At 36.6% G+C, this 26,842-nt stretch overlaps 1 protein-coding gene across 4 annotated transcripts in view; it reads left to right on the top strand.

The window, feature by feature from the left end:
* Positions 1–26,842, top strand: part of AEBP2 (AE binding protein 2) — a 54,231-nt gene that overhangs the window by 4,700 nt on the left and 22,689 nt on the right. For all 4 annotated transcript variants that reach the window (XM_068401055.1, XM_068401053.1, XM_068401054.1 and 1 more), the window contains exons 2-4: positions 14,230–14,437; positions 17,634–17,741; positions 26,206–26,392. In XM_068401055.1, coding sequence (XP_068257156.1) covers positions 14,230–14,437; positions 17,634–17,741; positions 26,206–26,392 — 503 coding nt within the window. The remainder of the gene's footprint in view (positions 1–14,229; positions 14,438–17,633; positions 17,742–26,205; positions 26,393–26,842) is intronic.

Here is a 26,842-nt window from a genome sequence, read left to right as displayed (position 1 = left end):
TCTTTTTTTTTTTTTTTTGAGCGACTGTTATTCACGAACAGAATTGGTTATCGTGAGGGACTGTCTCAAGGAATACTCAATAACACTCAAGGAAACTTTTAGCTATCTTAACCATATTAGACTTGTAGAATACTTCTAGAGATGTTGTTATTCTGTTCTTGTGTAATAGGCGAGCAGTTTTGAAAACAGATGTTTCAGAAAAGTTTTTCTATGATAAACCTTTTTGTGCTTCAGATTGTCAGGTTTTTTCATTTTATCGAGTGAAATGAGGCAGTGTGAAACTAACAGATTGAAAGATAAGAGATTTAGACATGAGAAATCCAGGATCTAGGCTGAGTTTTTTTAATCTCGTTTAAAATTAAGGCCTTCTCAACCTTTAATATATAGACTGATTTTAAAATATTAGCTATTTAATGTTTTAAATATAGTCTTTATTTTATCTAGTATTTAAACTCCTAAAAGTGAAGAATTTTCAAGACTGACTAGGCAGTGACATGTGAATTCTACGAGCGATGTTTATGAAGGCAGAACAGTAAATTTGAAATATAATCGGGAAGGCGTATGGTATTAATAGGTATGCTTCATGTATCCATGTGACCAGATTAAGAAGTGCTTCAGGCCTCTCTTTGCTGCGTAGTCTCACTTGTTCCTATCCAGGAAGTGAAGAATCATTCATTAGCACTTACGGCAAGGTGGTTAAGTCATTAAATTTTTTTTTTAGTGTGTGTGTAATATTTATGTGTCAGAGTGGGCTACACAGAAGATTACTCAAGTTTCCAAAATTCTGCTGGAAGTTGTATTTTCAGCGTTTCTGACTGCATTTATTGTTGCTGTTGTTATTTACTTTCAAATTGTAAAATAAAACCCTTGTTTCTGTAATAGTTATGTTCAGGCCTTTCTGGGACTGCAGAAACTAGCTTTTGATGGGAAGACAAAACAGCCCAGATATTTTGTATGGCTAGTGTCTTTAGTAATAAAGCTGTTGGTTGATATAATTGAGTGGTTAACATGAGGTCTTTGTGTGAACTAGATGAAAGAGGTTGGTATAATGAGCTGTTATAGTTATTGTAGTAAGATGTAAATATACTTCACAGAATTTGAGAAAAACATTTTCCTATTCAGTGTAGGAGAGAAATGGTATTGCTTTTATGTTGGATTTGTACATCCACACAGGTCTATGTGCATTTTGTTTAAGTTTGTGACATCGTTAAGTCTGGAAACTTCTGAATATGAGGTTTGATTGGAGGGTTGTTTCAGGGAATTTCCTAGGCAGTAGTGGAAAGTCTTGGTCTCCACTGCCCCCCCCTCCCACTTTCCAGTTAAGTTAAACTGGGTGTTGTGTGCAGCCTTAACATCCATTTGGCAGAGATGTGACATCATGTGTTTCTGGAGTTGGTCACAGATAAAAGTAACTTTTTTGGATGATGCAGGGGAAATGGTCTACCATAGCCACTCTTACTCAAATCTGTACAGCTTTTCAATGGCTTTAATATATTTACAGCTTTCTTGAAAAACTGTCCAATTAGAGAATAATGGTGGGGGAACGAGCAGTATGCAGAGCTAGCGTGGAAGACAGCAGTGTGGAAGTGCACCTAGAACCCATTGCATTGGGGTGGTTGTAGAGCAATCTAGTATTGTGTAGGACAGTGGGCGCATGGCATAGAAGGGAGCAGATGGAGCATTTGAGATGGAAATGGAGGTTTCTGGCAAGGGGGAGACGTGAGATGCACACAGAAAACTGTTGGTATGATAGGGAATGAGATATGTCCAATAGCCTGTGGAAAATGTGAGAGCTTAACCCAAAGGAAGTGAAAAATTGGTCTCTGCCGTAAAGGGGCCAAGTAATTGCAGGGAATCCTTGAAACAGGTGGGAATGTAATCTCCAGTTAACTTGTGCAGGAGAAGGGAACAGAAGAGAGTGAGAAACTCCTTTGGGTGAACAGTGAGTTTTATCCACTCTCACAGTTGCTATTAAAAAAATATGGTGGCATAACTTGCAGAAAAACAAAAGTGCTAGTTTTGGAAGATTCTTTGAGGTAGAGGTTTGTTTTGTTATCTATCTAACTGGCTCCTTTTTATAACTATATATGCATTCTGTCTGGAGTTGTTCATGTTTAGAATATGAATGTGTTCAAATAAATTTGTTTTAGAAAATGAAATATAAATATTCCATGTTATGCTTGCTGTTTATCGTTGGTTTTGTGATGTGCTAAGATAGCGTTTACAAATCTCAGATTGTGATTTTGCGAAACTAAAAAGCACAAATAATTGGGGAAAAAATTTGAAGCTTCTCACTCAAGATACTGGTGTACTTTTTTTCCCTTCATGGTGGTAAAATGCAAAAAAAAAAAACAAAAACCTGGGATTTCTTTTCCCATATCTAATTTTTTTCTCTGTACTAGAATTTAACATCTTAAATATCTTCTGCTAAATTTCAATTGCTAACGTTTAATGGATACTCTCTTTAATAGAGGGTTACTTAAGGTATATGCAAAATATTTGATAGTGATAGAAAAGCAAAAGATTTGTTATGATCTTGAAAGCCCTGTTGTCATCCTGATGCACCGTAGAAGAGTGCTGTAATTCAAATAGCTTGTGTAGGATCAGAAGAAGTAAAATGAACCTAAGTTGTTTGAGTTGAGGAACTTATAAAAGACAAGATTATTGGCACATATAGTGGTGGTATCATTTACTAAATATACTTTACCTAAATAAGAATATAGCATAAAGAATCTCTGCTTGTTGTTAAACTTAATATGGTTCCATGGAGCATCTTGTACAAATTACTAGTTCCCCTGTAAAATTGCAATAAAGTCCTCATTTTGATCATTATAGTTTATTGTGCTGTAATCATAACTTATATTTCAAATACAAAAAATCTTAAAGGTGCAAAGATAATATTTTCATTATATACACAGTAAACAGAGAAACATGAACATTTTTTCTTATTTGAAATAAAAGTGCTTTTGGCATGTTTTTAAGTAGAGTTTCTTAGGCTAACTTGTATGCCAAGTTGTAGATCAGACAATTTGTACAAGTAGTACTTAATTCAGTGTCCAGCAGAACAGGAATCAGGCCTTAATTTATGACCTTTCTATTATGAATTGAGTCAATTAGTGGAGTTCTGCTTTGTTGGTTTCTCTGCTTTCGATGCCTGGTTAATACTTGAAGTAGCAACTATTCACTGAGGTATGAATAAGCAAAGCTGCTGCTTTATAGGATGCTATCCTATCTGTGTATTTTTATTCTCTATTCAGTAACTGAAAATGGAGGGGTTTTTTAGGTCTCCTGGGAGTTTTGCATCTTTGGTCTTTTTGTCTTCTGCTTATTTTCTGAGTTTTGTGCTCTGGGGATGGGGGTGAGGAAAGGTATCTGAGGATGGGAGAATGGGAGGGTAATAGTTATAGTGGGTGAAATTTCCTTGACACCGTGCCTGAAGACTGTTTAGCTTCCAGTGCTGATTAGACTACTTCATATTGAGTATGGTTCTCAGAATGGAAAGCATGGTTAAAAAAAGAAAATAATTCTGGCAGTTCTTTAACGACTGAATGTGTTTCTTCTGTGCTTCTCTTAAGCTGTGCTAGTAAACATACTGTTTTATCAGTAAAGGTTGAAAATTGTGAACCACTTGTTGTTGTTCCCTACCTTTCCAGGGAGATTATAAAGTTGAAGATAATGTGGTTCCCAGAAATGAAAGTCAGTTTTATTTGTATCTTTAAGGCAGAACCACTTACAGTTTCTTGATTTGTGTAATCCTTTTGCATATGTAGTCTTTGTGCTGTCATATCATAAGGCCTGCACGTTTAACCGGCTCTACTCTCTCACAGCATTTCTGATATTTTGGCATTCCAAGTTTCTTTATTGTGTTACCTGTTCCTCTGTATGCTACAAATCTAGTGATAACCTGGCTTTGTGGTATGTAAATATTATGAGACCAAATATTCTAGGGCTAACAATCTAAATAATCGAAGTAACTGATCCAGGAGAGTGGAAACAGCGCTGGAGAGGTGATGATTCATAACACACTTTCTCAATCTTGTTTTGTTTCCTGTGCATGTTTGTTATTTTAAGTTCCTTTGATTTCTCTATCTTGAAGAGCTTTTCTATCTTGCCCTGGTTTTATATTATCAATCTGAAGTGTTTGCAGTGTTGCTCCCCTTTCTAGGTATTTGTACCTAATCTAGATGTAGCTTTACTCTAAAATAAGGTGCTGCTTCAAAAAGAATTTCAAACCAAGTTTTTTGTGTTATCACTTGTCACGGTCTATAAAATTTTGTCCCTTGACTGTTTTATTTTCCACTATGTTCATTTCTTAGTAGTCATGTAACTATATAGATATTCAGTAAAGAGTTTTGCAGACTTGTTTTTAAGATTGATTTATGAATACTTTTTGAGTCTTCATTTTGAGAATTTTTTGTTAGACTAACTTACTATGTAAAGCATAAGCTTGATTTCCAAAAAAATGCCTAAGTGACTCAGAAGCACAAGTGCTTCCAAGTGAGCAGGTGCTTTCTTAAATCATGGAGTCCTGGAAATCGTGGCCTTTTTCCTTTATCTAGAAGTTGCCTTAACGTTGCCTGTACTTAAAGGTTTCAAGAACCTGAAGGTGCTTCTGGAAAATACTAGACCACCAAACACTGCTATTTTCCTTTTCTATCCTTCTTAACTTTTTACTATTATATCTCTTACTTGCCAGGTTGATTCTCCCTCACTTTCACAAAGTATCTTTGCCGACATATGCAATTTTTGCCTGTGCTATTTTTCCTCCCCTGCCCCTGAAGAGCCATGGAGTCAGTTGTGTTGTCTGATATCAGGGGTCTTTGTAGATAGGAGCTGCAAGAGCAGATGTGAACAGAAGATACTGCCTTTAAAACACAGTAGTGGACTTTCACTTCACGTAGTTCTGGCTTATTGTTTTGATCCAGGTATTCTAATTTCTTGTTGCGATATGAATTATCTTTTTTCTTTGGCAGCAGTTTAGTGTTCTGCAATGGTTTTGTTTTTGTTTTGATGGTGGTTTATCTGCATACACTTTTTTTTTTTTTCTTACTGGTGGTAGATTTTCCTGAATTCAGAAACTGATCATTATCAGTCATGAAATTATTTTGGATACTTTCTGTTTAAATTAAAGACAAATGGTTTTCTCAGGAAAATCGTTAAAAAAAAAACCAAACCCTTAGAAATGCGTGTAGCTGAAGTTGTTTTCTGTCTACTTTGAAGATTCTCTCTGGATTACTTGCTGGTTAGATGAAAAGAAACTGTAGGAGCTCTAAAGCATTATGGCATTTCCATGCCACCTCCAAGCTACATCTATTAAAATAAGGCAAACTGTTTTGCTTGTGGAACATAAATGTTTGATTTGGAGAATTAAATTGAGAAATCATGGAAATTTAGTAGTAGCAGTATATCTGTTACCAATATAGACGCATCATAAATTACCAAATTCACCAAAGATGGGGAGAGGAACAAAAAAGATCAGGCAACATTAAACTTTCGTACTCTGTTGCTGACTCATAGTGGTTGCTCATGTTTTGTGAACTCTTCATTTTTCTTCGGATCTGTTTTAATCTCACTGTTAAATTTGCACGATCATTTGGAGAGCATAAAGCAAAGAGTAAATCTGCTTGGACACCTGTGTATAGTTGCCTTGAGCATGGAATTTTGTTGTATACTGGTACCCTGATGCAGATGTTTTGATAGTAACTTCAGAAAGAGGTTGGCATTAAATTTTGCTTAATATTCGTTGAAGGTCAGCAAAAGTTAAATCTTGATACAAAAACATACGAATTTATTCTTCCTCTGCTTTCATTTAGGAGCCAATGTAGCAGTTTCTGTTATTAATCAGTTGTATCAAGTTCAGTTGTACCATTGAAATTGTCAGCTCTTGGAAATGATGTTTGTCCTACTTCAGTTTTTAACAGCTTTGGTCTGCAGTTTGTATTGCTGGGTGGAAGGTAAAAAAGTAAAAGTTAATCATGTGATGCTTCTTGGAGAAGATACAGTGGCTCCAATGTTTGGAAGTGATGGAGATTTTATAAAAAAAGATAAAATTCCTAGGACAGGAGGAGAAGCTTTCTATCAGTGGTGGGAACTCAGGGTTGATAATTTGATAATTTTCAAGCTTTGTGAGGATTTATCTTCACTTGACTATTGATTACATTAGGAAATAGTGAGTGTAAATCACTTTGAATTTGGTGACCTCAAAAAAACTGTAAAACTGCTAGGTGGCTGTTTTTTTTGTGGAACTAGTCCATTGGCCGGAGCTGTACACCAGAGTTTTTCACCCCTTAGAGAGGAATAGAGTAATATAGAAACTTGTGGAGTTTTTGTTTTCACTCTTGACATTTCCTATGAAATGAAAATAATGAGGTGCTGGGGTATGTCACTAGGCATGTCATTTTTTTCCCCCTTTCAATTTTTGTTCTGTTTTGACTTGGCGTTTGTAATTGAATGATTCCTATTGATGCTGTTTGTTTTCTTTTGGGATTAGTACCCAGTTGTGATTTGCTCTTCCATGTTGTAAAAGCTTTTCTGTTGTATTCTAGGTTTTAACCTTGAAGTTGCTGTAAGAAATGACTGTCATTCACAGTGTTTCCATTATTCTGAGTTTGTTTTATCTGAGTGTTACAGTTCAGCTTGCTTTCTTAAGCTTCCCTCATATGTATTGGAACAATGGAGCTGAAGCTCCATGCAGAAATGACAGGGTATTTCACTGACTAGTAAAAGCTAAAGAAACTAGCAGGTTTGTTTTTTTTTTTTTTTAATCCTTAAAATATTCACCTACTTCTAGTGCGGTTCATAGTATTTGGATTCTTGAATGTTAATTATGCTTTTCATCTAGTTGGAGGCAGTCTTTTGTGGTTTGATGCTTTATGACTGGATTATCGCTGTGTACTTTAGAAGAAACTGTTTCTTAAGATTCCTCCCTCGCATTAGTGTAGAGTGCAGCTTGATGGCTACTCAGTAGTTTTGATTTTAGCAGCCCTGCAATGTGTGTTCACTGAAATCTCTGCTCGTTTTTAATTTGATGCTTTACAAGATGAGGTTATTTCTGATAGGATCTGTCACAACCATTTCCCTTGGTGTTAGCTGAAATCAGCTGGGTCCTTTTCTTACCTTCTGAACATCTGGGGACTGGAAGCTAAGCATTCTCGGTGGAGGTACTGTAACTCTGAAATGAGCTCCTGTTGATCAGACTGAAGTAGTGCTTGTTGACCCTCAAGGGCATGGTATAAGGCCCATCTGTTAGGTCTGAATTTTGCCTGAGGGAAGGTTACTTCAGTTAAGGTCTAGAGGGAGTATGTTTAGCAGACATTAAAGTATAATAGCAAATTGATTGGGCTTTTGTGCATGTGTTCGGTGCCTGGCTCTACCATTACTTCAAGTGGACAGTTGCTAATGGGGTTTCATGGAAAGTAAAAATGAAATTATACTGTTCTTCTTTTGTTTTTGTTGATATTCCTTCTAGACTTCTACTGTCTGTTGTTCTGAAAGATTAACAAAAAAAGGGAAAGAAAAAATTTTGAGCGTTCTGTTAATTAAATTCAATGGAAGGGATTACTTGCAGTAGAGAGGAAATTGATCTCCTTGGAGAGCCAAGCGTGTGTCAGGAATGATGTGTGATACACCATTTTCTTTAATGCATTAAATCACAGGCTCGTTATATTTTCATTGGCATTTAAATGTACGCAACAATTAGTGCCCAAATGCGCATGTGGTAAATTGTGGTTTGAAACTTGTGCATTTTAAATTGGGAATAATTTGGAGATTTTTTTAGTCCTTATAGAAAATATTCATATTTACATGACTCCAGCACTGGCTTAATTTTGCTCAGATCCTTAAAGGAAAAGAATAATCCAGTACTTTAAATGCTTGAAGAACTTTTTTTCTTCTCTATAAAGTGAAAATGACTTGCAGCTTCTTATAAGTTTTTAGCTATTATTTTTTGTTTTGGTTTCAGGATTGTTTTTAAATACAGTTTGGACTGGGTTTAACCAACTAGGCGCGTTTGGTTCACATGCAGGTATAGATTGGAGAGGTACTAACCTTTTAACATGAAAGTGATGCTAAAAGAATCTTAATCGTCTTGATTATGAAGATGTATTATTTCTAGCTGCAGGTGAAGTAGGTACAGGTAAAAATGAGACTCAAAACAGTGCCTTTGAGGCAATGATTCCTCTATTTAAGCTTACATTAATGTTGTTGCTAATTAATCACACTTTAAATGTCAGTATCATTTCAAAGCTGTTGATCTCTTGGTAGAGGGAAAAATTGGAGGAGGAAGGAAAAGGTCTGACTCTTCTGAGAAGACTGTTTTCAGTTCTGCCTTGCTGCATTTGGAAGGCGCTGTTTGCCAGTGTTTGCAGACTTGGTGAAATGAGGTGCGGGTTTAGTAAGGAATTTTTGAAAGGCATTCAGTTCTTGCCTCTAGAGCTGTGATTTTTACTTCAAGTTGAGTCTGGTGCTCGGATTAGGATGAAAGTAGGGATAACATAAGCTCGAAGACTATGTTGTTCTTGCTGTAACAGTTTTAAATTTTAGTAATTAGTCGGACTTTTGAATGGTGCTTCTTAAAAACAGCCATTGTGTATGCAAGCTCTCTCCAGCAGTGACTGTTTTTGATGCTCTATTGTTTGGGATGACCCCTGAGTTGAACTCTCTGAAACTCAAATGTCTAATGTTCTTCATCAGGCTATGGTCTATAGATCCATTACAATGGAGCTGGAGCCTGCTTACAGCTTGGGAGCAAACCCAGACCTGTCTGTCACTAGCAATAGGGGAATGCCACAAGCGCTTAAGTTCTACTCGTGTCATTCTGCTTTGATAGTGGCAGTCAGGATTTAAACAGATCTCCCGGCTGGGGAAAAAGGGCTTAGCAAAAGGCAGAAAAACTTGCTTTAACTTATTTAGCTAAAAATTTGTTTCAATGTCTTTGTTTTGTTACCAGTAGTTTGCCAGAATGTCTAGGTTTTCCTTATTTTGTTCTGTTTTCTCCTCTTTGATACACATTATTACTTTCCCACTTAACAGGCTTTGTGGATTTCAGATGAGAAAGCAGAAGGATGTAATTTCCATTACTGCCTTCCCTTTGTTAAGGAACTTTTCCCTCTCTTGGATCACTCCAAGCAGATAGAAAGTCAGATTGGATTGAAAAGCCCTATTCATAGATTGAAAAATACACAGCGAGACTATTTTAGCAGTCCAGCCCTTCTTGGATGAGCTGATGTGCTTCTACTCTTGGTCAGGAAAAGACTCAAGTGGACTAGATAAGATGGTGGAGTGTGTGCACACATCTTACCCACTGGTATGTCTTACCCTCACACCCTTTCTGAAATCCTAAGAAAACAGAATGTGGGTGAATCAGCAGGTCTGACAAAAGCAGTGTTGCAGTTAAGTCTTTGCAGACTTAGCAGCAGCCACAGCTCTGACAATAGAACATACCATCATCTTTCTGCTTCATCTTGAAATGGCAGGTCAAGGGCAAGAGACCTCCCAAGTCAGTATCTTCTCTGACATACCGCAAACTTTTATCTGAAAAGCTTCCTGATATTTTCTCAGTATATGGAAGACTAGAGAAAACGTACACATGCTTGAGCTGTACAGGGTACTATGACAGAGAGGAAACATGTTACTGGTTGTTCTCAGATCCTCTTTGCAGCCTTTATCTCTTTCCTGGGTGACCCAGAACTTGCTAAGTGAGAAAGACAAAAACTAATTCTAGGTTGTCAGTACTATGAGGCACCTGATCACCTGAAATATGTTGGTTCTGGAGGCACAGAAGAGAAAAAAAAAATCATGTTATATTTTCATTTTAATGGGTTATTTCTAGGGAAGGAATGTGTCAGGGCAGCGAGTTTCTTGCATTTTGGCAGAGCCTATCAAGAGAACCATCAGAAAACAGTGATCTCTTGTTGTGTGACTCCTGGCCATTTTGTTTTATAAGCAGTTTAGCTATTTCTCTAGGTCCTGTTAGAGCAATGTTTGTCTGTACTCTTTTGATGTCTTAAATGAAGTTCTTCAAACTAGAAGAAAGGAAGGCGTTCCTTCTTAAATAAAATACTGATCTGTTATCACTCAACTGGATTTGAATTACGTTTTTGTTTTTTTGTCTTTGTTTTTTTTTTTTCTATTTTTAGACTATATCTTGAGTAGATTATAGAATCATAGTCCAATGTAGCACTTACTCCTCAATTTCCAAGAAATTCTATATGCTACTGCTTGGTTTAAGTGCTATGGACAACCTTTTTTTTTATTCCAGTTCCTCTGATACTAAATTTTTTATCGTGTATACAGTTCTAATCTTTTAGCTCTTAGCAAACACTTAGGCTATTAGAACCAAACCAAGCAAACACATAAACTATTATAACTAAATCAGCTTTCTAAGTGTTACTGGTTTCTTATATCATTAATAACTCTACTTACCAGAATACCTTTTGCTGGATCAGTATTGCTAGTTGACTTTCACATATTGTTCTCCAAAAACAAGAGTCATTTCCTACAGGTAGGATAGCACATTTAAAAAAAAAAAAAAAAAAAAAGCTCAAGTATTTGCATTTCTTAGGCTGTAAAATTAAGAGACCTGTGGTTTTGTATCATAAGGTGGTCAAGGTATGTTGCATTGCATTTGCAATATGAAATAAACTGTCATGCTACAGGTTCATCAGTTTGAGGTTTTTTCATCTGTGCTTAAAGAAATTAACCCGATTGCGTGCCTGTGAACCGGAGAAACCACACACACCTGCATGAATGTGCTCTATCCCCCTTCCCCAAATTCTTTCACAGAACTCATTCTATGTTGTTTTCTCATTGCTTTCCCGCTTAAGACCAGCCTGTAAAACCAGGCAACCCTTGAGAGAACTATGCTAAATACCCCTTCGTAGTCTGTCCTTGTGGTCACCAGCACCATACCTCTTCTTAGTTGGAAGTTTGATTGTGCCTATTTGTGGGGGTTTTGAGAATGGTACTAATGCTGTCAGTAGATGTAGAAACTTGGACTGACTATAAATAGTTTGGAAGTTTGGGCTCCTACTTATGAAATACTGTACTTTGGTAACTTTCAGCTGTGAGAAGTTAGGATTACTTACCCACATGCAACGGTCTGAGGCAGGTATTGCATGAGTGCTGTATCTGCAGTGCTTTGCCATCCTTGGTTAAGCAACTTCCTGTTGGAAGCACTGATCTGTGTAACATGACTGTATGTGACAGAAGCAGTCAGGCTATGTGCCAACCTGTATGCATTCAAACCTACTTCTAAGTACTGATTTTGAGAAAACTGTATTTGGATAACTCAAACTGAGGTGTATGTGGGGTCACATTTAATTATTTATTCAGTTTTCCTATCATCACTTTGCTTTCATAACACAATTTTACAGATTTCACTTTTGGGAATAATTTTTGGCTTAGGCATCAGCTGAGGAAGGGAGGGGATGTCAGTCTCCTAGTTGCATCTATTGTGGGCCTGGCATGATGGAAAAATTGGGATGGCTTGCAACATGTTTTATGCTTAAAGCTTCTGACAATTTCATAGAGGGATCCTAAACTGCTGTTACCAGTAGCTGCAGTTAGTGGCTGTTAATGCTGTTGGGACTGGTAGATTCAGCTCAGTGCTAGTTGCATTTTAGTTTCTGGTCAATATAAAAAAAGCTTTTTGGGAAAGGCAGCAATATGGAACAGATTCAAAACCACATCTATAGGCTTCTGTTGGTCACTTTTTCTTTATTTGCTAGTTGCAGATTGTGAGCTTGTATGTCATGAAAGGAACCAAGGCTAGTTGGGGAGGTGGGGAGGAGGGATCGTGGAAAGCTGTGTGTATTCAGGGTGTAGAAAAGGGAAGAAAATAAAAATAGTGGGCACATGGAAAAATGCTGGTTAGAAGCAAAGAGCCCATGACTTTCACGGGTAGAAGTCATGCCTAGTAAATTGTTAGATTTTTGAAATTTGGGAGTGTGAGGGGGAAAGTATGTCGTATTTGTATAGCATTTAGAAAGTATGCATTTAATATGCTTTAATTATTAAAGCAAAAAAACCTGAAAAGGTCTCAAACTTTCTTTTTAACTTAGAAAACAAAGGCCTAAGAATAATTGGTCAGTTTTAATAACAGGAGGAGACTAATGGGTTGGAAGAAGATTTTTAAGGGATTTGTGCTTGGGATATGGTAGTCAGCGTTTTCACAAATTTTACCTTGCTGGTATCTCTCAGATCAGAGTTTGCTCATGAAACCAAATTACTCAGGGTAGTTAAAACTAAACCTTAACTGGAAAGCATTGCTAAAGGGAATCTGTGACTAAGGCAAGACATTTTTTATTGATAAATGCCGTGGAATCCACATGATAGGTGGGTGGGGGGAATGTGAACAAGGCAAATGTCTATTGATGATTTCAAAATCTATCACAGGCAAAAGCTGCGAGCACAGTAGTGATTAAAAAAGATACAGATAACGTGAGAAATTGCTAGTAAAGGCTTTTAGAGCAAAAGAGCAAACATGATAATGATATCTTCAGATTTTGAATAATCGTGTAGTTTTTGCTTCATCCAACTCAAAATGTGTAATATAACAATAATGGGTATGTAAACAGTGATGGTCAAAAATATGGAACAGCACCTATACCTTTAAAAGCAGAGTGCTTTAGCATAGAAATCATGTGCAAGCGGTGGGGGGAGAAAAGGGATATTATAAAAGTTAGGAAATTATAAATATCAGTAGAACTGAATAGGAAATTATTATTTTCTTTCTTTAAAGTAATGTAATGAGATTTGTTTTTTTTCTTGCACTTTGCTCGGAAGAATATGTAAAGACACCTGTGTAAAAACTATTGGTACATACTGGGCTGTATTAGCAAAAGTGTATCTACATGGTCAACAGAAGTGATTCTTCACCTCTACTTGGCACCATTAAGACTATGTCTGGATTACTGTGTCCAGTTTGGAACTCATCCCAGATACTGGAGAGAATCTGGTGGAGGGTCTCCAAGATGGTTGGAAGGTTGAAGAAAATGCTATGCATGGAGAGGCTGAGAGATGGTGTTTCTTCAGTTTTAGGATAAGAAGGGGATGATTATTGCTGTTTTCAGTGACCTGATAGGAAGGTTTAGGAAAGGAGGAGCCAGAGTCATCTCAGCCATACAGCTGCCAAGGATGAGAGGCAACAGCCAGAAGTTGCAACAATGGAAATTCTGATGAGATGTTGGGAAATTTTCACCGTCCCCCATAGCAAGGTTAATCAGATGTTGGGAAAATTGTTCAGAAAGGTAGCAGAAACTTCAGCCTTTGAGAACGCTCATTAACAACTCAAACGGACAAGACCGCAAGCAATCTGATGTCACTTGCTCATGTTTGAGCAGGAGATTTGACCACCTGATCTTCTGAGGTCCTTTCAAAGATGAGCTGTTCTGTAATGCTGTGGCTTTGTGGAAGACAAAAACATAAAGGGCATAAAAGGCAGTGAACAGGTTCACAAGGTAAAAAAAGGTATATCAGTAGCTATTTAATGTTTATCCAGGAAGAACAGCCATCTGTCTCCATACTTTTTGCTTATATATGGAAAGAGCACATTCTCTGCAACTTTTTTTCTGGTCCAGTTTGGTACTTGGCTCTGTATCTGCCAAGATACAGAGCAGAACGACTGATGAAAATGACTCCTGCTGGCCGCGTATTCCCACTGCTGCTCCTGGCTTCTCTGGAAAGTTTTTAAAAAACAGAACACAAAGCATTAGTTTAGACCGTGCATGTGATGAGCACCATGCTGGGGAAAGTGTGGGAGTACCTTAAACCTACTGTAGAACTTCAGTGCTGCATTCTTTTTAAGGATCTAGTGATAGCAGTGGATGCTGGGCTAGATACATATTCTAGTGTCGTCTTTTTTTTTTTCCCCTTTTTTTCTTTTCTCTCCTGGGAAATGAAAATAATGAATCGCTGTTTAATGTAGCTTAAAAATGACTTTGTTAATCACATGAGGGTTAATTTTATGACGAGTCAATGCATGAGAGAATTTTCCATCCCTCCCTTTTGTTGTGAGTGTCCAGAAGAAGTTATACTGTCAAGTAATAGTAACTATTTCCTGACTGTACATTTATTATAGTTAAAGTGATGAACCACAGTAAATAGTAAGTTTGTGTAAGATTTCCTTTTCAAACTGCCTAAATATATCTGAAACAAAACCCCAAAGAGCTACGATTTTTATTTGTTCTGTTAACGTGCAACAAATATGAACTTTTTTTTTTTGTCTTGCAGCATAAGCAGCACTATTATGGATGTAGACAGCACAATTTCCAGTGGGCGTTCAACTCCAGTTATGATGAATGGACAAGGAGTTCCTGCCTCCTCTGCAAAAAGTATTGCTTATAACTGTTGTTGGGACCACTGCCATGCTTGCTTCAGCTCCAGCCCAGATTTGGCAGATCACATTCGCTCCATACATGTGGATGGTCAACGAGGAGGGGTTGGTGTTACTTTTTGTTTTCTCCCTCTTTCTTAGTTGCCAATATTTTACTCTTTAATGACAGTAGCAAATTTTATGTTTTAAAGTATAATTTCTGTAGCTAGTGGCAACTAAGGTTGGGCCTTCAGCAGTCTCATATTAGCCATTCAACTGTTGTCTTTTGCATAGTTCACTTGATTAGGTTTTCTGTGTTTCTAATTGAATGCCTGACTTTAAGAATGTAGTAAGTTTTTTTTAATAAATGATTTGAGGCTATCACATTTTTGATAGATATGCTAACTTCTCAGCATCCTGAAGCCGTTGGTATATCTTTAAGTGCTTATACTTGGAATTAATTTTCTTAAGACTATTAGCCTGCATGTTACTGCATGTGAACTCAGGTCAAGTCATATCTTGATTATTTATACAAATTGAGTCCCACTCGAGGTGAAATATATACAGAATGTATAATAGTGAACATGTAAGACTCATTGACTTGAGAGTACAGTCTTACCAAAACAGCTCTGTCTGTAGTACTGATGGCAAGTATACCTTCAATATAGTTGCATCTAGTATTTTTTTTTTAATTGAGGTACATGTATAATCATGTATATTTCAGTCTAATCCCTGGTCAAATGATGTAATTTCTGTGGGTGTCACAATTGTAATGTTTCAAAACATCTTCCAGTAGAGTAATTCCAACTCTGAACTTAACTACCTGCCCCTCCCCAACCTTCCAAATTACCTTTGATACCTGGAATGTGTCATGTAAACTACCTTTACATCAAACACAATCAGTCTGCCTGCTTTTGGCGCTGTATGTTGCAGCTCTATAATTTCTTGGAGAGCTAATATCAAATCCTAACCCAGAATAGTCGTTGTCTGTTGACTTTTTGTCCTGTCAGTTCTCCAGAAGTAAAATGTTAGGCCATTGCACTTTATCTTGAGTGAATAAGAGAGTTAAATAAAATGTTGGTTTGCATTACTTTAAATAATTTATTAAGTAATTGTGTTGCTGAGACAGCCGTGACTCCGGTTGTATTTAGCTAATGTTTTCTGGTGTTCTGATTGAACTTTCAGCTTCATATTTGGTGTCTTTTTTCAGTCTGAGCTCTAAGCAGAATCATCCATCCCATGAGCTGGCTCTTAGTCACCCATGAGATGATTTCTGTAGTTCTGTTCATAGGTTTATAGAAGTGTTATATGAAGCCTGGATGAAACACTGAAATGGATGAGGTGTATTGGTGTTCTGTGGGCTTTCACATAACTGCATCTCTGGGGATCTTTGTTATCCCATCCATGACCTGTTTTCATGTCTTAAAAAGGGACTGGAAGATTTGTCAGAATTTTTTGGGTTGTTTGTTTTTGGTTTTTGTTGGGTTTTTTTTTGTATTGTATTTCTGTTCACTTACATTCCGTGTGACATGATTTGTGGATATTTTCATTTACAAAATGTTAGACTGTTTTTATCTTTCTGAAAGAGGAGGAGGTTGGAAGCACCAAGTGTCTAATAACTGTTGCATTCAGTGCACACTTTTTATACCCCTACTGGAGCTGGTTTATTTTTTAAAAAGTTCTTCAACTTGATGCTGTGGAAGGGGACCGATCCTGGCTCTTTTGTTTCAAGGATTTGTCTGCCACCTGCTGGTGAGGTGTTTAAGTGGTATTAGAAATTACATTGTGGTTTTGATTGGATTTCAGATATTACTTAACTACAATGACTATAAATTTGAAGAAAAGTGGGGGTAATAACTGCTCATTGAGAACTTAAAAGCAATGTGATAAGCATCCTTGCATGCTAAAAATGTGTATTTTCAAGCTAATTCTGAGATAAAGGTTCCAAACCAGATAGATCCATGAAGAACCCAGGAAACTTTTTGACAAAATAGTTTTACTTCTCAGAAATTTTTTTACAGAAGTATTTTGGATTCAACCTTTTGACAAGGGTTCCCAAGAAGCCTTGCCTGGACTTCTGGTGGGTTGTTGTAAAACCAAGTGCTTGTTTTTTGGAGGGATTACATTTCCGCAACCTGTAACTTCATAGTAATACTCCTTTGCTGATGGAAACACTGGGACAGTTATGGAGCTGTTGCAGAGCCAGGAATCTCAGAAATTCCAGTTTTATGGCTTCAGAAGGATCTCAAAATTGAGGAGCAGCAGACACCAAAGGTTGAACCTTATTTGTCAGTACGTCTGGATCAGTCATATAGACATGCAGGGTTTTCCAGCTTTGTATTAGTAAGCTGGGTTATCTATATATTATACAGCAAGTATGTAGCACTCCTGTGGCTGCTCTTTTGTTTTGAAAATACAATCTTTTGAAGACTGAGTTTTTTAGTCTCCAAAAGAGAACAAGAAACTCAAATCCAATTAGTTTCCCGGAGTTCTGAAAACCTGTATTATGGAAAATGCTATTCCTGGGGACTGTATTTTGCTGCTACAAATTAAGGCTATACCTCCCTTCACACACAGGCCTGGTGAGGAAATTCTAATGAAAGGCGAGTTCACTGTGCTTTTTTATTCTCTCGGTTATAGATAGACACAATGAGAGGAGAGAGAAAAGCAGCATGAGTAAGTTCTACTCCCCTAATGCATTATTGTGCGTGTGACTGATCTGTACACTGGAATCACAAAACACCCATAGATTTTGAATCCTATGAGAAATTGTAACTTTATTTATCAGGAATTGAGTATAAGGCCCTAACTGGATATATCCAATATTCCGTAATATGAAACTCTGGTATCTAAATAACTGTATTGTAATTAACAGTTTTTACTTTTTCATGTTGAAATAATAAAATTATTAATTGCTTATGAGAGTAAATGATTTTGTTTCTATATCTGCTACCCAGAAAATGTAAATTTGTTATTTAAAAATATTCTCTCTCCATATCTGGTGGATACAGATATTGAGAGCAAACACAAACTCTTTACAGTGGATGATGTCACTCTTGATTGTATTTATCTGCAGGAGCATCTGGTTTTTGATATTTTATTCTAGTGACCTGCTTTTTTAAATAGTTGTGGTTGTAATTATTTTTTCCTTGGTGAGATATGAGAAGTGTGTTGCAAAATAAATGGTTATTGTTCAGAATTCTTCGAAGTACTTTTTATTGTGAAAACAGGCTTCTTTGCTAATCTGATTTTTTTGTTTTGTTTTGGTTTTTTTACTATTTTCTTTGACTTACGTAAACTTACCACATTTTCACTCTATTAGGTGTTTGTTTGCTTGTGGAAAGGTTGCAAAGTATATAATACACCTTCAACAAGTCAAAGTTGGTTGCAGAGGCATATGCTGACACACAGTGGGGACAAACCTTTCAAGGTAAGGTTCCTTGTAAGATATATCATCCCTTATTTTAAGAGCAATCCTATTTATTTTTCCTCATACAATATATTAATTGAAAAAATGCTATCACAGGAGGATTTCTTAAGAAGTATCCAGTGAGCTGAGCCTTTGTCTTTGCAATAATAATGCCCAAAGGTCCTGTTCTGTCATGAAAACAGATGAAGATACCGTTATTGCTTCTCTGTCCCTGTTGCTTTTAACCTATAAATGGTAGGGGAGTGTAAAACTATATAGTGCTGAAGTTCAATATTTTGTGCATTTTCCAGTTGAGCTGCTTACACTGTAACAGTGAGATACTTTGCCTCATGCTTTACACTTCCACGCTAAACTGAATCATGCCTGATGGTGCATTCTGTGCTTGAATAAGAGCTGGTATTGCTAACAGAATTCAGTTGAAACACAGTCAGTGACTATTTATGGTTAACCTCTCTGATAATAATAAGGAAGTCAGGAATGCAGGACCATTGAGCTGACTGTATTTCCTGCATAGTATTTTCTAACTTTCTCTTTCTTTCTCCCCCTAATCTGTACCTGCAATTCTAGGTATAGTAGTGTTTATCATTCCCATATCCACCAATCCGTTATTAATGAGTTGCTTCATCCTCTTATGGATACAGTTGGGGCAGTTCATAGCTGTCAGTCCTGGATCACTTGATGGTAAGTCCCACCCATGCTACTTCAGACTGAAGTTCTCCTTCCATGTAGGATATGAAAATGAATTAGGGTTTTTTTTTAAGTTTAGGTGGCATATTATGCCTTCCTCTCCCCCACCCCCCAACCCTACCAGATTTTAGTCACTCTTTCTTCACTTCCTTCTCCTCTCTTTCTTCTCAGGTAATCTCTTGTGTCTTTTTTTTTTCTTTTATTTTAAGGCAGCTTTATTACTAAAAAATACTTTCCTGTTACAGTGATGTCTTCCAGAAGTTACTTCTTCTGCATAGCTTATAACAGTAGTTATGACAGAAAACAAAACTAAGCTCAAAACCTAGAGAGTAAAAATAGCGCATTGCATGTGAAAAAGTTTTTTAATAAGGTTAGACTTTTTTTCCATACTGAACTGTGTAGTTTAGTGGGAAAATTTCTGACTGAGACAGTGAATAACAACAGGAAACTTGCTCTTGAGGTTATCATACCCTTTGTTCAAAGGAGTGAGGTTAGCATGCTCTTGGAAGCATAGCAAAAGGATCATAGATCCCTGAAAGTTTGCAGATATGATTGTTCCAGCAACTGATCTAATATTAAGTGCTAACCCCTGAATAAAATAAAAAACAAACAAACAAACAGTCATCAGAGGAAACTTGTACCTTAGGTCTTCTCATTTTGGAATGAAATATTTTATATTCATTAAAGTATAATGGCAAGCTTTGGTCTTGAAGGAAAGTCCTTCAGTAGGGTAATTTGTATATTTATTTGATCCAGATCAAAGAAACTCAATTTTAGAGACATTGGGTTTAAAAGAGGTGGGCGTAGCTCAGAAATACCAGTAGTACTTTTGAGTCTGTCAGAGTTACCTAGCAAAGTCAGTAAAAGTTGGTATCCCAGGTTTTTGGCTAGGCTGGTTACAGCTAGAGCCCTAAAATTTAAAACAATTAGTTCTAGTAATAATAATTTGTGTTAAATATGTGTTGTTTCACCAGCTGTTTTCTGTACTGTCTGGTCATACTAAAGGAAAGAATGAAACACAGGCTAGGATTGCAGTAGTTAATCGTCATGGCTCAATGTGTGTCATGTCAGCATTTTTTCCTAGCGTTGTCTTCAGTCCCTCTGTTTGTTTTTTATCTCTGTGTTTCTCAGTCTGTTCCTGGGGGCTTTGAATGGAGGATAATTGTGGTCTGAGTAGAATTTTGTAACATCTTTTGTTCCGCTGTCACTTATGCTGAATATAGGCTTCAGGGCTCACATGAGGTAGCCAAGTATGTAAATGTCTGTGATAGCAACCTATTAATTAACTAGCCCCCTTTCCTTGCTTGCTTCTTTTCTTTTACAAGCTTTTGAAATCTACTGATACAAAAACACTTAAGGAATTGTTGGATATTTGTCTTGATCGGTTCAAGAACAGCAATTACTAATCGTTTTATGACAGTCATTTAAAAACAGAGCAAATATTTCTGTTTGATGCATTTAGCTGTTCTTACAAATGTTAATTGCTCACCTTTTAGGAAAAGCCAAATTTTTTCAAGTCAGAGTTTGGATTAGGGACCTCTTGTTCTTGATGATTACTGCAGACAAACTATCTCCCAAAACCTAAATTACAAATGAAATTTCTGTTGCCTCATGAGAATATACTTGAGTTCTAGCATAAAAGCAAGGAATCTGTCATTTTAGAGAACTTGCTGAAAATACCTAGTCTTTCAGTGTTTTATTTAAAAAATAAATGAGTGTCAGGATTTTTGAGGAAAGCTGTAAAAGGCAGTAATGGAAATAGTACAGCTGTATGCTGTTGTCTGAAGAACTGCTGTTCAGGATGTTTTTAAGAAAAGTGAAGAAGGTTAGCTAGGAAAGTGATAATCAAAAGGATGGAAAATTTACTTTTGGTAGGGTAAAAGAACACTATAATCATATAATGACCAGAGGAAAGTAATAAATATATGGCAGGTTGCTATATTCTTACATTTCTAGTCAAAGAACAAAAGTATTTTCTTAAATTGAAAGGCAGTTGGGGACTGTCTCAGGCATAAAGGTCTCCTTTGCGTTAGAACTACTCTGTTGAAGGATATTTCCCTGTCCTGTCACCCTTTTGCTTGCAAGTGGACTCATTTTATGTGGTTGCCCATTCTGGGTTTAATTATCTATTTTGTGATACACATGGTGGTGTCCAGCTGTAAATGAGCTGCTGTGCTTCCATATTAAAAGGTCTTTCTGGGTTTACCTGCCCTTTTCATGCATTCATATAAACTATGTGACTAGTTCATTTGTCACAGAAAGGAACCCAGTTCTAAATTATAAAGGCAAAATGTTTCATATTTTCATAAATTTCTTCTGTTTGTGTGGTTTAGTGTGTCCTCCTCAGCATTAATATTGCAATACCCGTGTCACAGAAAAGGCAAATTTTGCTATGAATGCCTATTTTTGAGACCTTGTTTTGTGCTAGCTCCATTTTTGTATGGGGCAATTTCCTGGTAGTGTATGTCCAGCTCATAGGAAGGAGACATTTTATAGCTGAGTAATCTGCTGAACTAAGGGAAAAAACCCAAAAGATACCCTAGATCTTTGGGCAGAATTTAGGACCTCAGTTTTCCTTTAGTCATCATATTGCTTTTCTGTTTGTTCCCTCCCTTTTTTTCTGAGTTTTTTAATACTGATGGCCTTGGGTTTCATGTGGAGCACACGAATGGATTTTTTGCTTCGCTTTTTGAGGCCATCATCATTAAGTTTTGTTACTGATAAAGTGGCTTTTCATGGGGCACCCACCAATCCCTCCACTGAAGAAAAAAAGTCCATTAAATGAGACATTGTTACCATTGCAACTCGTTCTTTGTCTGTAGTCAAATATTTCTGCAAAGCAGTATGCTTTTCCAATCCTACTTTTGCTAAGCACTGTTTCCTAGATTTGTTTTTGTTGTCAAGAGGAACAAACAAATAAACTGGTCTTACAGAACATGCTTCTGGTTAAGAGCTTACCGTCCCTCTTTGGCCCACTGTTACATATTTTTGAAGTTACGCTGTTCCTCTTAATACCTGAAGTTCATTGCTCTTGTGCTGCTGGAAGTTTTCTCTTTGCTTATTGTAGTCTCATTATAGCCATCCTTGCATTTTTTTTTTTGATCATTGTAGACATTCATTTAATATAGGTATTCTCAGAGCATGTAATTGTTTCTCTGAAGACATTTAGTATGTTCATGTTTGTGTATGATTTTACATTTAGAGTTGAGAGAGAAAAACCTAAACATCATTCTTTTTTTCAGTGCTGTTACTACATAATTTTTGCAGCTTTTTAGAAACTGGTAGAATGTTGTGGAGTATCATGAGCATGTAGTGGTGGTCCTGTCGAGGGTTCAGCAATTTAAAAACTTCTAGGTTTTCAGAACATGTAGACAGGTGGATCTAGAGGAATAATCTGTTGAGTTAGAAAACTGATGCTGGTAACTGTCTTTGGCAAGCTGAGAAAAAGTGAAGGAAGAAATTTTGTCCTGTCCTCAACTTGGCTGCTAGAAATGTTAACGTGCTGTGACAACATGCATTTTCCAGCATGGTTTCTGGTACTCAAAAAAAAAAAAAAGAAAATAATTCAAGTACTACTCACCGTACCTTGTTGCTGTACAAGGCATTGAAAGTTACTTGAAGACATATTGAATGAACTCTTAAAATGTAGTCTAGGTGACAAAATACAAGGTGTTAGGCACAATGAAAGGATGTGGTAGAGTGAGTACAAAACAGTGGGAGATTTTATGCAAAATAATTGCATACAGCAATCTTCTGTCAATATAAGACTGCATGTGGGTATGCTACCAACTGCTTTCGCATACTGGTTCCAGTGGGTATGCGCTTAATGTTTAAGATCAGTCGTGCAAGGTTTGCTTAGGTGGGGTAAATTCTTTCAGTAACAACAAATGATAGTACACGGGTTCATTAGAGGCTTTCATCCTTTGTTTAAAAGGAGGGAAGAAAGTAATAATAAAAATGAATTTTGGTGCTCGTTCTACCACCTGTAACTTCCAGAATTCATTAAGGGGTGACTGTATTTGGTATGACTCTCAGTAGAGTAACACTTGTTGAAATCTAGAAAACACAGCCAAGCAGCTTCAGTCCTCATTAGGAATTCATGTCTGTTACTCTCTTGGCAGAATATCTTCTATCCATTAGAGCATTGCAGATGCAGATAGAAAATGTAAAGGCATTCTGCCTGAACTCTTAGATGTTGAGACAATAAGAAGGTTTATCCAGATGTCTAAAATATTGCTGTTAGATTTGTTGGAAAAATTACACATTGAATATTCTAAAAAGGAGATTTGGTTATTTTGAATTTAGGAAAAAACCTGTATTGCTAGATATTTTTATATCCTGTTTGTTAAAGTCACTGGTCTTTACTGCCCATTAATAATGGTGGGTATGGGTACACTGGAGAAATTAAACTTCTTACATGTTGACTTATTTTCTCTTGAAGTAACATATCCACCAATCCGGACCCAATCTATCGTATTCAAAATTGAATGCAAAATTTTGAGATTTAGGTTTTGGGGGAAAAATGAAGATTGGTTTAAAGTTGTGCATAATAGTTGAGTGTGATTTATTAGAAGCCCTCTAGATCTGTATAATTATCTGGTGGGAAGCTTATTTGGTGTGACTTGCCGTCCAGAGATCCTGAAGTGACAGCCTGAACTGCTCCTTTATCTTTGGAGAGAAGAGACTTTACCCATTAGTAACGGATTGCTGGATATATTATTTTAGAGAAAAAAAAAAAAAAGCAAAAGGTAAGACTTTTCTCCTCTTCTACTATTTCCTGTCTACTGCAAAGGCATTCTCTGTCGTCTTTGATACATCAGCGTTTGATTATTTGATGACATGATCAGGTAGTCTCAAACTACACAATATCTGAATGTAATGATTTCTGCAAATATTTCATACTGTGGCTGCAGACTATAAATAGGCTTTCTGGAAAAAGATAATTTCTAGTTGCAAGTTGCATATGTTGAAGACTTAAGGATGCTGGTTTGGGGCTTTTGAAAGTAAAATTTGGGTAGAGCAAGAAAAGTAAGTGGTAGCTTCTGTAGATAATCTGGGTAGAATATCTGTGATTGTTTTCTTTGTACATGACTAGACAAAAGTCAAGTTATGACATTGTGAGTCAAACTGCAGTTTGTCATAAAACAATGTTCCCCATCTGACAAGAAATACTATTAAGTCTTATGAACTTGAGTTTTATGAAATTTTAGAAATGTGCCTGACACAAAGTTTATGTGTTATTTTCAGAAGGTGTTGCCTTTTGATATTTAATAAACTTGGAATATGGCAATGAATGCACTGTACCAAGACTTTAGGTTATTTTTTACCTCCAGGCATTGGCAAGACTGAAATTTTGATTTCTCAGTGTGATTGAACTTCAGGGTATGGGGAGGTTTTTTGCGCTTATTTTTTCTGTCAGTGTTTGTAGGATCAGAAAGAGCTAGCAGCTGAAATCAGGAGCACCTTAATGAAAGCTAAACCTAAGTTTAGATTTAGTTGCTTAGTTTATTTTCATGTGAATGCTTTTATGGGCAACATAGCTATTTCAAGGACTTAAAAACTGGAGAATAAAAAATTATTTGAACTAATGCATGCACATGTTTTACCTCTATATGTTGATTGTGAGCTTGATCATCTTTAATACAATTAAGTGGGTCAGGTTCAAGGTCAGATTGGATGGGGCATTGAGCAACCTAATCTAGTTAGATGTCCCTATCTGTGGTAGAGGGGCTGGAACTGGATGATTTTTAAAGGTCCCTTCCAACCCAAGCCATTTTATGATTCTATAAGTGTAAATTTTAATCTTCAGGATTAATTTGAAGTAAGAAATATTGCATTGAGGTTACTGTAGTGTAAATGAGATCAAGATCTTGAGTGTTTTGAATTTCACAGATTTGCTGGGATTTCTTACATTGTAAGTCACTACAGTATAAGTATACAATATTGCTGCTGTTTGAACATGGGAAATTATAGGGCAAGGTAAAAGGGCACAGGTAGGTTTTTGGTAAAAATCTTCACAATTCTTGAGAATCTTAATAGTGGGGGAGGCAGAGAGGAACAAATACAGTGTGAAGGATCCTAAAGCTTTTTTCCAGGGAATTATATGTTTGTAGTTAGTTCAGCACTTAGAAAACTTTCCCTAACTTCCTTGAAGGTTTTTTCCCCTTTGAAAAAAAAAAAAAAGAGGGGGGGCAAATGTGAAAAATGTCCTTCTATTTTTTTTATTTTTTACTGTCTTGAAATACATATACATATTTTTAGTGCTATAGCAAGTATTAAGTCCTTGGGATAACACAAGTTTTTCTCTTCATGGACACTGTATTGTTTTATGATAATCATGGAAAACCATTTGCTAGGTCTGAGGCAGAAATAGACTTTTCAATTCTGCAGCCACAGTTGGAAAACAGCACAGGAGGGTTTCAGGGACAAACCGTGCTGAGTGGTGTTCTACTGCAGTTTTCTTGTCTTTCAATCAAATGTGCAGGCTTGGAGCAGATTACTGGGAGAGCTTGCAGAGTCATCCTTAGTCTTCAGAGAAAACTTAGCACTATGTCTGTAGTTGCAGCATTGCTATTCCCAAACTCCCGTTGGAGGTGCCTCATCAGTTTGCTTTGAAGGGAAGTGCTAGAGAAGAGAGGTACAGATGAAAGAGCGGAGATAGAGGGGGAAGAGCAAAACAGATGTGAAAGAAGGAGAACTTTCCAATGGTTTAGAGTGGTGATGGGTTTTTTGCTACTGGCTGATCAACTCATTTGCCCTACTACTATTCTCCACATCAGAAGAAAAACTGATCATGTGGATACATAGTTCATTGCAGCCAGTGGTGGAATGCATAACTTAAAATCACTTGTCTATTACCTTTGTAAGCTCACCGAACAAGAGAAAAGGTTTGTGCCTCCCTCCCCAACAGTGTAATTTAAATACTCATTTTACAAATGAAATAATTGTAAATAAACACCAAATACTTATAAAAATACCAATAATTATTGTAGCCAGTACTAGCTTAGTTGCACGTATCTTGTGATTTCTGTGTTTCTGCTTAATTATTGTTGGATCTTTTCTTATTTTTCTGTTTGAGAAAGAGGGGCCATTTTCTTTAAATAAGAAATTTCTTAAATACTTCTGAAGTAATAGTAGTATCCCAAAATAAATGTATCAATACTTGTTAATACAACTTTAAAGTTACTGAATTTAAAGTTTTAGACAGAACTGTAAAATAACTGTTTATTGACTTCGTATAGCATTTACAAAAAGCATTAAGCTATTTCAAATTTAATGTGGGTAAGGGTGTATATTTTTACTTCTGCCCTGTCACAAGGAAGGAGGACGTTAGAGAACCTTACTGTTGCCAAATGCAGAAGATGGGAGAGCTGTTGAGAAATACAGAATAACAGTGCAGTATTTTGAAAGACATGGGAATGTTGGTCTGTGAAGGGGAAGGTTCTTCAGAAGCATTTATTTTCTGTGGGAAGTTTGTCAGTGCATTGTTTGAGATTGGTTTTATGCTATACAATATTATAGAATATAGTATAGCATAGAAAAAATTATTACACCATGGAATAATTATTGAGAATTATAAAGCTCAGATAGAAATTTATTTCAGGTTATGTTTCTGTTTCTCTTTTTAAGAATTGCGTCATCATTAAGAATTTGTCTTCCTTTTAGTGTGTTGGAGGTTAAGCCAGAAAAGTCAGACTGAAAGATCTGTCAAACTCTTGTGAATGAGTGCCATATAGCACGCTGATACAATTGTTCTCTTTTTTTGTTTTCTCATTAGTGTGTAGTTGGTGGGTGCAATGCCAGCTTTGCATCTCAGGGAGGACTTGCCCGTCATGTGCCCACACACTTCAGCCAGCAGAACTCTTCAAAAGTTGCCAGCCAGCCAAAGGCCAAAGAGGAATCTCCATCTAAAGCTGGAATGAATAAAAGAAGGAAGTTAAAGAACAAGAGACGACGATCATTACGTAAGTATTTCCAAAACTATTTGTTCTTGAAAGTTTTCTCTTAGGAAGTTCCTCTTCAATGTTGTTGTTTCTTTGCAGATGTGGGTCTGGTAGAGTTGGTGATCTTTAGCATTTATAGTGTTGGCATCCCTTGTGATGGGAGGAAAACAATTCCAGATTCTGTTTGTGTTCCTTTTTAGGGTAAAGCATCTATGTGTTCAGTAGAAAAGCTCAGTTTTCTGTGAGCAACAGTTTGAGTTTACAATTTAAAGATACTTTTCATTTTAGAGTTGTTTTTATTTACTATGTCACTGTTGGAAAATGTTCTGTTTAGTGATGATGAGATCTGAAGTTCAGTACTGCAGAGATTGCAGATTCGTATAAATTGGAGAAAAATGCATATTATGTAAGCTCTCTTTTGAGCACAACATTTCATTAGCTTAATGACAGTTTTATGAGCATAACCAAGAT

The sequence above is a fragment of the Nyctibius grandis genome, chromosome 5 (assembly GCF_013368605.1).
Source record: "Nyctibius grandis isolate bNycGra1 chromosome 5, bNycGra1.pri, whole genome shotgun sequence".
Lineage (NCBI taxonomy): Eukaryota > Metazoa > Chordata > Aves > Nyctibiiformes > Nyctibiidae > Nyctibius > Nyctibius grandis.
Note: the sequence above shows the minus strand (reverse complement) of the source record. Positions and strands in the feature narration are given on the sequence as shown.